Here is a 13272-nt window from a genome sequence, read left to right as displayed (position 1 = left end):
ACCCTTAACATGGCCCCTTGCCTTTGAGAAATGTGGGAAGACAAGATGGACAAGATTGGGTTGTTTGTTGATTTCTCTATCTCTGTCCACTTTTGTGCAAACTCAAATATTTCTATTTGCAATGCAAGTGCTAATCTTGTTGTCTTTGGGCAGTTGATTATGTGACGTAATTTCTAGATTTTCTTTTTGACTGTAGAAATATGAACATGAGTTTCATTCGGAGTTGTGCTGACCACAAGCTGGTATTTTTTGTTGCTGTTTCAGTCAGGTGACTGCTTCTCTTCCTGCTTTTTGCTGGCTGAGAAATTAGATACTTGTACTGACTTGTTCTCTGCAACCAATGACAGGACAGAATGAACCAAAACTACTGCCGAACAGAAACAGGAAACTTTTCTAAGCTGTTCATTTTGAAACCTTGTGTGAGAAAGCTTTTAATAAATAAGAAAAACTCAAATTATTTTTCAATTATATTATTTGATTAATCAGTGTATTGTTGAATATTTGGTTAAGGCCAGCTGGTTGATAGCAATGGAGTATGTTTTAGGCCTGACCCTGGACAAGCAGATCATATGTCATATGAACAGTGTCTCTGTTGCTTAGACTCTGTTATCTGTTTAATTAGAGCAAGCAGCTGATTTACTGATACACAGAAAAAGGCATCGCAGATCAGACAAAACACACCAGCATCATTTCTCACTCATGTATCCACATTGGAAATACATATTTTCAGATTGTTTCTCAGTCAAATGTAAGACATTAAGAATGAATAACTTCGCAATAGTAACAGACACATAGAGACAGATACCATAGGCGGTGTCTCCAACGAATGAAGCTCTGCCTGTACGGCCGCTGAGGGGTATCTTTATGCTGCAGACAGTTAAACAACCAGGGCTCATTGTAAAGTACAGCTCTCTGTGTTTAGAGACATAAGAGGCACAATCAAATCCATGCAGACAAGCAGGCATCTGTTAGCTTTTGCCTGGTTTTCACTAAAAAATGGGTGCATCATGAAAGGTAAGTCATTACACAGTGTGGTTTTTACTTGAGTTTAATCCCTGAGCTACGTGGCTAAGAGCAGAGTTGACTTGATTTAGTTTATTTTTCATCCCTGTAATAAGAAACGGGGTCTCCTCCACTTTCACATATGGAAGAATTTACCTCCGGTCAGACCTCAAGCGGGGTTATTATTTTGAAGTCATTTTCGGCATTCACATCACTCCCACACTCATACTCTCTTATAAGCAATATTTCATTGTGAGTGTTGTCTCGCATTGTGTTCTGCAGCGTAGGACTCCATCACTGGAAGTTTAACTCCACTTGTAAATGTCTGTTTCAACAACTGTTTCAATTATTAGACTGTCCTGTGTGGTGTACTGTGTGACCCCGGGTCAAATAATGTGTTAAGAGTGCTTCCTGTCAGCGATGTAATCTGGATGCGTGTTTGTGATTTGAGAGATACGGAAAGACCAGAGACTAAAAAAAGATAGATTAAGTTCTGCTTTACACGGCACAGTACACATACTGGGACGACCCCTATCTCAGCACAGTCACCTGAATACCATATTGACAAAAAGCGGAAATCCCAGTACTTGGTTTTCAGTTTAATAGCCTTCCTTGGTGAGGGGAACTAATTGCTCTCACTCGTGATCTGGAAGTAAATCTTTTCTGTTTTATTTCTCAGTAATGGCTAAAAATACACCATAAGCCAGAAAAGCCATATGTGGAATGTGGTTTATTCAAAGTACAAAACGGTGCTGAAAAGTAAAAATCCCTAATCTGTGAAACTTCATTGGAATTCACCACAGTACTAAAGAAAAGACCCAAATTAAACAGAAGTTTGATTGGAATTGGGAACAAGCTGTTGGCTTGAACATTAATGGCAGGAATACAGAGTGTGCAGCTATAGTAACTTGCAAGCACAGTGTATCCATCCATCATTTGTCGGGTCGCTTTTGTCTCCAGACTCTCTGACTCAGCCGTCACCCACAGAACTGCTGCTACTTTCAGATGTAGCGAAGTACGTGCAGCTTTGGTCCCTTGATGTGTGTCAGTCTGTCAGAGTCTTTGGTTCCGGGTGGCTGACGGAGAGAAGGAGGGGAAGGCGATGGAGAGATTTTCCCCTCCATCAGCAGACTTCTGGTCCCTTTGGCACACTCGTGGCCACTCTGCCGTTCACTCCCAGAATGCAGCATGCGTGTTAGCCCAGTCCAGAGCTGTGGTTGCAGGGGCAGACAGGGAGACGGGTGTGGTCTTTGCTGGCCTGGTCATTGCAGGAAACGGAGATTGGATATCAGCGAGGACCAGTCAGTCAATAATCTTGGCTATTGAACACAACTGTACCTTTACCGCTGGCAGCATTAATGCATCTAAATTTGCATTTCATCCAGAACAGTTATAGCATAAGTGGAGACTATTCCTTTAAACAATTTTCCACACTACTATGTGCTAAGAGACCTTCCTGGTTAAGTTTATGAGAAAAGATTCTGTTTTGACAACACCCACCAGCTTTTTTGCAGCACCCTCATAAGATGGCTGACATGAAACAAGTCGCTTTACAGAGGAAGCAATAACTCCCCTGAAATTATGTTCCCTGCAGTTTCTCTCCACACAAATAGTCCACCTCTTGTGGTTCCTTCCTGTGACAAGTTCCAGTGAAGGTTTTATAAACGGGGAGATGAATGTTATTTTTAGATATGGTTACTAAAATGAAGGAATTTTTACATCGACAGAAGGATTTTATTTGGTTCTTTATTTGGCCTGGAAAGCTGATCATGTTACAGTGGTGGAAAATGTAAAGTGTATGCGCATTCTGTGTGCGTATCCTCAAGCTATAGGGGAGGTCGCCTGGTCCGGGTCACATTTTGAGGAGATGAGATCATCGTTTGTGGTGTTCGACTGCGTGCGCTGTGTTACTAGCAGATTGAATGGCCCCAACCTGAAACCACTTGTCCTCGCTGTCCTACTTTAGTGCATTGTAGTGTTTTCTTTTCTACTCTACTCTATTTTATGCACTTCTATTGTGTACATTTAAATCATGTTGGTAAAGAAGATGCCCTCAATACCTTCTACCATCTGAACAAATGGGATTTTTCTACCTGCTTAACAGCTTACCTGCTCTAAATGAGTATTTCTTTTGTGAACTGGTCCAACTGGTTGATCCTCTGTTATGTGGTTCTTTTGGTGTCTCTATTTTCGTTTGCCAGGCTTTGAAGTGCATTTATTCATGTCAGCAGGGCCCTCCTTTGTTGCAGAGAATTGGCTGATACATAGCAGGCAGTATATTAGATTTATGTGTCAATAGTAGGGACGTCCAGATCAAGTTTTTCTTGCCCCAGCACAAGACTGTTGAACTACTATTCCCTTTATATGTTATAATAAATAGGCTTGAATTATAATAGATTGAGATAATCCCTGTGGACCACCATCAGTGCTCTTTAAGCTAAAACTACTAAAAACTTGAAATATGATAAGGTGAAAGCTGTTTTGCTCACAAATCTTTTTATTCTCACATTCAGTCAGTAATTATTATTGTTATCGAGAAAATGATCTGTTATAACAGCAGTAGTTGGGTGTACACTTCCTGTCATGTAGGATTCACCATGTACATGAAGTAAGGCCAATGTTAAGGTTTTGCCTTGAAAATGTGACACAAAATCAAGAAAATTTCCCTAGCTGTGTTTTAGGCTGGCCTGAAACAAGACAAGCTGTAACGACATTAGTCCAGAGTCTCCTCCATGCCACTTTGTTTCATAACTTCAGACAGGAAGTCCTATCATCCGGAACCCTCTTTTAACAGGAAGCAGCTACGACACAGCAGTAGTTCTCTCTGCTGTTAGCTCAGAGCCTTGAGGGGTGTGGATCGACCGGAGTATTGTATTGTACTGTTCAGGAAGTGCAGAGGAGTAGTTGGCCATTCTGTCTGCAGACCCATTGTTTATCTCCTAGTTATGGGTTGCACCTTTTTTAATCCTCAGCTATATTTGGTCAGGCTGGGTGGTATTGTGTATGACTATGAGAAAAGCTGGCATTTTATGTCGCTGCATCATGCACACGAATCATTCACCACACACACACACACACACACACACTCACACATACACATATACAAAGGGGCCTTACTATAATCATACCATTCAGAAACCTATTGAAGAGTCAAAAATGCTGTTCCTTATAGGCCGAATACAACTTACATGTAGCAGCATGCTGCAGGCCACTTCAGGGTCTATTCATGGTACTGTGACCACACCACAAGCTGGGGTTTGATGTGGTACCCATCTAGACATGGGTGGAGCTGCTTGAAATGGCTCCAATCTGGTAAAACACCAGACCACAAGTGGAGCAAAACTGGTACTCGGAAACTTTATCCTAACTATTCCAACCCTTACCTCTGACATATGTCTAGTCTCTCTACTTATGTTACTCAGACATCTAAAATGTAGGAGCACAGGAAGTAGAAAACAGCAAAGATAATTAAAGACCATGCACACTGTAAAGATAAATACAAACTTACAGGTAAGAAAATTGGGCAAGTTGTATGAGGTACTGAAAATGTATCTCATAAACTCAAATCTTAAAGGGTAATTCCAGTATTTTTCAACCTGGACCCTATTTTCCCATCATTTTGGGTCTAAGTGACTAATGGTGACAAAATCTTTTGGAAGTGGTTCAGTATTGAGAAACATCTCTTCAGCCAGCAGCCACTAAATGGGCTGCAATGTAATCCTTGGGGGCAATTGCGCCTATCAAAATATGTCCACTAAAAGTGACTGTTTTTTCCACTGACAGGCTCAGATTGTTATTGTTAGTGTCTGACAATGAAAGTAAACACAGGAACTAGCCGCTTGTAGCAGCATTATGGTTAACTGCATGGTGAGAAAATAGGGTACAGGTAGAAAAATACCAGAATTACCCTTTAAGTACTCCACCAATTAAACAATTGCACTCCTGTAACTTTGTTGGACTCACATGATTTTTTTTTTCTTTTTAAAGCATCAAAAGCAATGCAGCAGAACCAGAGACATTGTTTTTATTTATTCCAATAATTATTTTTCCTTGTCAAATCCTTGCACCTACATTATCCACAATTTAACTCCTCTTGAGTGACTCGACTGATTCAGGTCCGTTAAGTCTGTGTTAAGTCCTCGCTTATTTCTAACTCCACACACCCAGATCAACGTTGGTCACATGAAGCAATATATCAGACTTTGCACACCTCCCTCTGGAGGCTTTATAAAACGTTTTTCATATTTGCAGTAGTATTCCCTGAGACCTGTACACAGATTCAAACAGACATAAAGTAGGTGGAGTTCCCCTATAATAGAGTTGAGAGAATGAATCCAGTAGGCCTCGCTGCAAGAGTTTGCTTGCCAGATCGTCTTCTTCAGGGAATTTTGAAGGGTGAATTTTTCTATTGTCAAAGATTTTAACACTGTGGAAAATTTAGAATTGTACTGACTGTATTTGTCTACAGCTACATAGTCAATAGAGCATTTGCAAATTGCAGCCTTATGTTCAGCAGTGAAGTTGGTTATCGATTGTGACACTTCTTATGATGTTGAAATATATGTGTGGTCTGATGTTCAGCCTAAACACGTTGTAAAAACCAGGATTGCCAGAGGACAATTTTTGCACTAGATGAATAAATAACAAGAAGAAGCTTTGTGTGCTGGTTTCCTCTGCGCTCAGCGTGGATTGTGGTCTGTACTGTACAGGATGAGTCTCATAACCTTGTTGGCTTGTGCAGCTTATGACATCTGTTCCTGTTTGTCAGTGCAGTTTGTGTGTATGTCTCAGTATTTTTAGACGTTCTTCCTGAATAAACAGTAAATAAGTTTGCAGTTTATTATAAAACCGAAATATGTGATTTGCCTGTAAGATTTGCCTTCTAAAGGGGTCTCTTTGTGTAATTGAGATGAAGCTCATGTACTTGAGTTGTTCCCTTTTCATGAGGTGTTTACATCATTATGTTTACCCCCTGTGCAGTTGGACAAATCATAGCACACTTCACCTCTAAGTCAGTGCATGGAAGTGCCGTATGTAGCAGTGAAAGCATAGTTCACTGACTGATCTACTTTCCAGCCGTTGCTAATAATAGCCATCATCTATTACAATCAAAAGTTTCATACTGAAGCAATTACAGGTTTTTTTTTTCCCCAACCACCACTACCACCACTTTGTTTCCACTATGCTGTCATCCAACACAACTTGGTTTGTTTTCCTCTGTAGATGATTTACTGCTGTGTTACTGTCATGTGATAACTGACCTAGTACTTTTTCATACAAGCTTCGCTGTGTCTGATTATATGGCATTGTACTTACTTACTGTTTGATCTATGTAAATATTTATAAAGTACATAAATCAATGGATTGTACCAATCGATGATTGTTTGATCACTAAAATCCTCATATGTGAATCCTCTGAAAATTGAAATTGTGATCTAACACATCTGCATCTCTCATATTTTTAGTGAACTGCAAGCCACTTCCCCTCAAAGAGAAAGTCCTGCCATGTCATTTTGTTCAGAATACGGACTTTAGAAATATTTGTTTCCGACCTTCATGCAGTAATTAATCAAGTGCCACATTCAAATGAACATTCACCATTATTGAATTGAAGCACCAGCCCCTTAGAGCGCTATTGATGCCATTATTGTACCTCAAAGAATCAATTCTTTGTTAACAATCCAGTTGAGTTAAGCTCAAGGGGTTTAAGTGTAGTTGGTGGGATATAGTGCTGGCTTGAAGCAAGGCCAAGTATAGAGGAGGAACTGTGTAGAGACGTGGTTGCGTTCAATCACTGCCAACATCATGTGATCTCACCAAAGTATTTTTCACATTTCGAAGAACAAACAGTGATTATTTTGTCACTAAGTACTATTGGTGTTTTGCTTCAACATTGCAGCTACCAGTGATTATATAGTTGATTACCCTTCTGCTTGGTTCTCCAGTTTAACCTGTAATTGGAGAGCGTATAAATTTAAACTGGGCTTAAAGAACATTGTTGCGGGTGTAAATAGTGTGATCCTGAATGAGTGACCATGTCCACCTAGAGGTTTGATGAGTTTTTGCATGAGCGCCTGCCGTTGTCCTCTGTGAATGTGGGAACTGTCTTTGTGGCGGTTGGACTATTTAGAGTCCTTTTGTGAGTGTGTCCAAGCTGTAGTGAGGTGTCAGTGTCAGGGCCTTGGCAGCACTCGTGGAAATGTTTAACTGAAGCTCTGTTGCGCAGCTAGACTTTAAAAGATGCAGCAGTGCCTCATTGTCATATCAAAAAAAAAAGGCCTAGTACACAAGCACCAGCTGCAAGTTTTTGCTGATGAAGAGTTTTTCTCTTTTCTTTCATTTTTTTGTTGTCAGTGTGCACATTGAAATTAACAATGAAAAGAGGCGCTAAAAACTTTTATGTTATCATATCATTACAGAAGTGAGTGATCAAAGCTACACTAAGCTGTTTGTTTCAGAGGAGTCTGTTTCCATGAATATTAAATATTTGATACCACTTCAGATCAGACCACTTCCTTTTATAGATTTTGTTTATTCATGTTTGTGCAAGTTTATAGGAGACCTAACATTGAATCCGTTTTAAAGTATATAATTTACACTTTCCTGAATCTGCCCCAGTTTTTTGTTGAGACAAACAACTCCTAAACTGCACTGTTTTGGAGAAATTCCCCTAGTTTGGTTTGTAAGGAGAAGTTAGTGTGTATGTGAGGGGGGTTGAATGGGGATGTGAGACTTCATTCTGGCTCGGCTAAAGTGGAAATGTACAGGGGAGCGGACTGCCAGAGAAGCTGGCTCACCACAGAAAGGATTCAGCTTAGACAGAAATGAAATGTTCACTGGATATAGACACTGCAGATTGCTAACCCCCCCTCTGCTCTGTCTGTCTGTTTCTCACTCTCTCTCCCCTCGTTTTCTTCCATAAACTCCTTGAGTGCAACCGCTATTTTGTAAGAATGCAGATTAGACCACGTCTTTCCACCGACACGGTTTGGCAAGCCGTAGGTCTGCTTCCTCATACCTACTGAACCTTCCAGCCAATCAGATCATCTCTTGATGGGCATGTTTGAATACGAATGATGCTGTGACATGTTTAGCATTCCCTCCATGGCGCAGCGGCCTGGGCTTTGCAGAGATTTCCCAGGGTTTTGTGCTCTTGGCTGCAAGGTTATTGGAGGGAGGTGATCAGAACAGCACTGGGCACAGCGGGCAGGACTTTGGAACGTCAGAGCCAAAGTACACTTACTGACCCCCAAACCTGGAACAGAAGTGATGGCAATGAACTTTGGAAAAACAAGCAACACCTGAAAAAATAAATGTTCAATTTTACACGTAAGAATTTATTAACATACATAAAAATAGCTGAACATGGAGCATATAAAAATACCAGTGTGTCAGAGAGATTGTGTGTGGCATACACACACATGCAAAAAAAATAAAGAGAGAAAGTCTATATGAGAAGATATAAGATAAGCTAACCTAGTGAGTGGGTGGGCTTGTCTTAGCAAGTCCAAGTTAGAGATAGATGATTTTGGTCATAGATGAGAAACAGCGAGAATCTTTCTCATCCATCAACAAGCAGCAGCTCTTGCCTCATACCTCCCTCAGGTCTCACATTGTAGTGTTCTCACAAATGAAAGTTAGTTCAAAAATATATTGGTATAAAAGCAAAATGTGTTTAAAAAATTTTAAAAAAGAGAGAGAAATAGCAGAAATGGAAATAGGTCATCGATTCATTCTAAGGATTCTTAATAAGACCCTGTAGGTGTCTGTGCATGTGTTTGTTTTTGTGCCCCCCTAACTCTAATCAGCCTGGTCACCACTGTATCAAATTCACCGTGCAACTGCTTTAGAAGATACAATGTGGCTCCTATTTAACATGCACTGAGTCAACTTCCCCTGCGGTGGCCTTTTGTTGTGTTTCTGTTTGTATCTGTCTATCTGTAACCATGTGAGCATGTGCATCATGAAGAAAGAAAAAAAAGAGAGAGTGCTTCTGTTACCGTATCAATGCAATAAGTGGGGCCTCTCAGCGAGGCCTGGTGGCTGGGCTCTATGTGCCCCTGGCTGGGTTAGCAATAGCCTGAGACCTGCAGAGAAACCCTGGTCCTCTCTGATTCTGTTTGGTCTGACACTGCTATACAGAGCGGCTGTCCCAGTCTCATTTATCATCACTGACCTATGCTCTCTCGCTCTTTTTTTACTCTCTCACACACACACACTTACAACTACAGACTGAATAAGAGAAGGAGGGAGAAGGTCTTGCAGGAAGAAAGAACAGAAAGAGAGATGGATGGGTAGAGAGTGAGAGGAGGGCAAGAGGGGAGAACGAGTTGCAGATGCTTGCCTTCTCCTAGGACCCCCAATTTACACACAAACACCTAAGCATACACACACACATACACACACACACACACACACGCACACACACACACACACACACACACACACACACACACACTCTCATGAACACAATCCCGCCCCCTTCTGCGGTCTCAGCTGCTGTTTAAAAACAAGATTTAACCCCTGGATTATAGATTTGCTTTGTTGTCATGGTCATTTGTTGTTGTTAACTTCAGTTAGGGTATATGTGCTGTCTTGAAGGTAGACTCACTGATTTTGTTTTTGCACCCAATCGCACCTCATCAAAACAGTTTAGAATTGAGTAATTGAGTTTCAGAACATCAACAATGAGCTAACAGTCAAGCTTTCATTCTGTCTCTCTCTCTGTTTTTGATCTTTTGTTATCTGACATCTAAATCAATTACCTCTTTGATCTATTGGCAAAAAGTTAGACACTTGTATTGCGTAATTTCGGTTTCCCCACCCTGATTATCCACTGATGATGATGATGGAAATGATGATATCTATGGATCTACTTTCATAAATGTTACTTGGTAGTTTTTCCAAAGACGCATTAATGTTGCATTAATGTTTTTGACTAATTTCCTTTAAACTTATCCTCGTATTTTTCCCCCTCCCTCCTCTTTTGTCTCTGCCAGGCTTTTGGGAACGCCAAGACGGCCCACAACAACAACTCCAGCCGCTTTGGTAAATTCATCCAGGTTAATTACCTGGAGAGTGGAGTGGTCAGAGGGTGAGTAATTAACACCAGATGCATGTTTTTATACAATCTTTGCCACCAACCTCTCTCAATAAGGCCTCACACAAAGCCAAGTCAAGCTACGTTGTCTTCATCCTCAGGACAAGACCATACAGGGACATATAAATGATTGTTGTTGCGTTCTGTATCCTCTTCCTGTAGCTTGTCAATGGAGTATTCTACATCTCTTTAGTCTACCTTCCTCTTTGCTTGTTTATGGCTGGTCATGTAGTTCCTCCTCTTCGTGTGTGTGTGTGTGTGTGTAGGAGTGTGCGTGTGTGTGTGTCTGTGGACTGAAACTTTCAACCGCTAGCATGTCCTTCCTTTTTCTCAGCAGTCAGACTCTGGTTAGAAGCTGCATCAAAGTCTGGTCAGCTGTGTCACTTCCTCATTTCCTCATGAGGAGAGGGGAACAGCTGCTCGATACAGTGTCTTATAAAAGATATCATGTCATGTTGTGGAAGAGTCAAAAGCCGCAGGGCTGCAGAGAACATTCAGTATAATATTCAGACAGGATGAGAACTGAACATGAACGCTGGTGTATGTATTAAGTGTTCTGTGCCGAAAATAAAATTTGATTTGAAACCTGTAGATGCCTGTGGCGACAGCTGCTGAGTTCACAGTAAGTGAGCATCCCCAACCTGATTATCCCCTAATGGCACCAGGTCTCATCATGCTCTATTGAATTGCTTACCCTGAGAAGAGTCTGTCATCCAATCAGGAGAGTTGGTTTTTAGTTGGCCGAGGCTTTTTTCTGTGGAAAAAAACGAACCCTCTTAGACAAGGAAATGCTGAAAACTGTAATATACTCACCTACCACCACCATAAGCGCTAGTGTAGCCTTCTGCTTCCCTTCAGTAATGTACTGGACTCAGAGGACCATCACAGCTCTGCTCTGTAAACTTAACAAAGGCTGCCTGTCTATCTCTCCATCTCCAGTGGCAGCCATTCAGACAGTCAATAGAGGAGATTAACAAAGAGAGGGCTGCTGTTCCGCTCCGCTCTGCTTTCAGAGCGGACTGACTAACTGACAGACGGGATCTTTTTATGCTCTCTCTCTCACTGTGGCTCTCTGTTGCACTAATCCTTCCTCACTGGGATCTGAGCGACATGAAGCAGAGCGATGAAAAGGAACACACACTTTAGCGGAGGTGTGAAAAGGAGATGTGTGTGAGAGCGAAAGAGCACAAACATGTACAGTATGTACATGTATGTATGTGTTGTAATCATGGAACAGTGCATTTGTCTGTTTGTGTGTGCGTGTGTGTGTGTGTTGTTAGACATCTCATACCTCTTTAGTACACGGTGACAGATATATAGGTAGTATGTTGGTCGGCTCCTCTGTATTTTGCTTTCCACATTCCTTCTGATGGGGATTGTTCTCAATTAGATTTGCCCTTACAGGCACACGCAAACTTTCTCACTTCTAGGGGAGCCATTACATTCACTTTGTGTCCTGTGGTGGCCCTTCATATTCATTTATCATCCATCCTCATGGCAGACATTGTCCAAGTGCACCATTTTTAGAAACTGCTCCTGAAATGTGCTGGACTCGTTTACAAGAAGTTCAGTGGGAGACCTCTGCTTAAGGCCATTTCAGACCAAATCAGGCAGTGCGGCGAAAACGTCATACCTCCTGTTCATTTGAATGGGGGTAGTGCATTTTGGCTGTGGGCGTTTTGGCCGCTGTGGCACGGCACCAGACTGCATCCGGAAAGTTGAGCCAGAGTCAACTTTTGAAGAAATGCAACCCGATGTCACTGCAGCTCAAGGCTGCGGTGGCCAATCACAGCCTGAGATCAGACTGATCAGAGTTATAAACTCTGCCATGAGATAAAAAGACGTTACTAGGAGGAGGGGAGGACATTTCTCTTCATTTGATAATGTTAAAAGTAAAGTTTGCTGTTGGCTTCCTGACTCATTTTAAAAAAGACCAGAGAAAAAAAGAGGGAGAGCAGCTGTGGTCAAGTGAGCTACACAGTGAATGAAGAGGTAGTGAGAAAACCGGTGAATCAGATCAATAAACGTTATTTTCTGATTGTTTCACAGCGGTTACGTTCTTTGGCACAAATAAACACACTCATACCCCCACACACCTCCACTTAACCCTGCGGTTGCGGGCCACATCGCCTGACTTGGTCTGAATACAGCCTAAGTTTTTAAAGAAGATGCAGCATCAAGCCGTACAAAGCAGTAGTATTCATAGACGTATCAAAAGCCTTTGATACGGCTGACGCCTGTAAGAGATGCCTTTAACTGGTTCTAGAGTTGTTTTTCAGATAGACATCAGTGTGTGTGTGTGTGTTTGTGAGGGTAGATACGGGCTAATCTGAATTCCTGTCAGTTTCTCAGGGTGTGCCAGAGGAATCCGTTTTGGATTCTGTGCAATCAAACCATCATATACATCTTTACACATCTACAACTTATACTTAAGATTAACTTCATCCTGTTTAAATTGTGGCCATGACAACTAACAAACATTGCCCTAACATTTTTTAAATATCCATACTAGACAACTTTTTGCCTAGAAGTTGCAGTGCTTCAATGTTTCACTATTATCTTGCACAGACTTCTCTGAGAAACAGAAGAATAGAATATTTAGTATGTGATATATTCAGTAGATTTATTTGCTTTGTCTCAGGGTCTGTAGCGGTCGCAGCAGTTTTAGCAGATGGACACAACTATGTTTCTCCCAGCACAGCTCTATTCTTAGTGTGTCATGAGGATTGGCGTCAGTGTTGTTTTTGCCTGACTATAGAAAAAACAACACTGACTTATAAAATCTGATTTAGACAACTTTACGGCCTTGGCTTTGAGTGGTGTGTAAATACCACTACTGTTTAAATTGCATATCTCATGACTGCAGTGGTCTGAAAGCATACCTCTACTTTTTCTGCAGCCCCTGCAGTCGCCTTCCTAATATCTTCTTTTACACTCTCACTATACAAAAATAGATTTAAAAAAATCTGTCTGTGCTTGTTGTCCGTGTGTGTGCTGCTATGTGTTCTGTGATGCGCTACGCCATCCATTTGACCGTATCTGAACGCTTTGTTCACTCTTTGATTGTTCCGACCATCTGCCCTCACTGCTTCTCCCCTCTTTTTATTAGTCCACTTTCACATATGACCTGAAAACACACACACACACACACACTTGTACGCGCACACACT

At 41.4% G+C, this 13272-nt stretch overlaps 1 protein-coding gene across 5 annotated transcripts in view; it reads left to right on the top strand.

The window, feature by feature from the left end:
• The window catches only part of LOC122988537 (unconventional myosin-IXa), a 62356-nt gene that overhangs the window by 25093 nt on the left and 23991 nt on the right, over positions 1–13272 (top strand). For all 5 annotated transcript variants that reach the window (XM_044360896.1, XM_044360897.1, XM_044360898.1 and 2 more), the window contains exon 5: positions 10002–10096. In XM_044360896.1, coding sequence (XP_044216831.1) covers positions 10002–10096 — 95 coding nt within the window. The remainder of the gene's footprint in view (positions 1–10001; positions 10097–13272) is intronic.

The sequence above is a fragment of the Thunnus albacares genome, chromosome 9 (genome assembly GCF_914725855.1).
Source record: "Thunnus albacares chromosome 9, fThuAlb1.1, whole genome shotgun sequence".
NCBI lineage: Eukaryota > Metazoa > Chordata > Actinopteri > Scombriformes > Scombridae > Thunnus > Thunnus albacares.
This window is presented reverse-complemented; position numbering and strand designations above follow the sequence as displayed.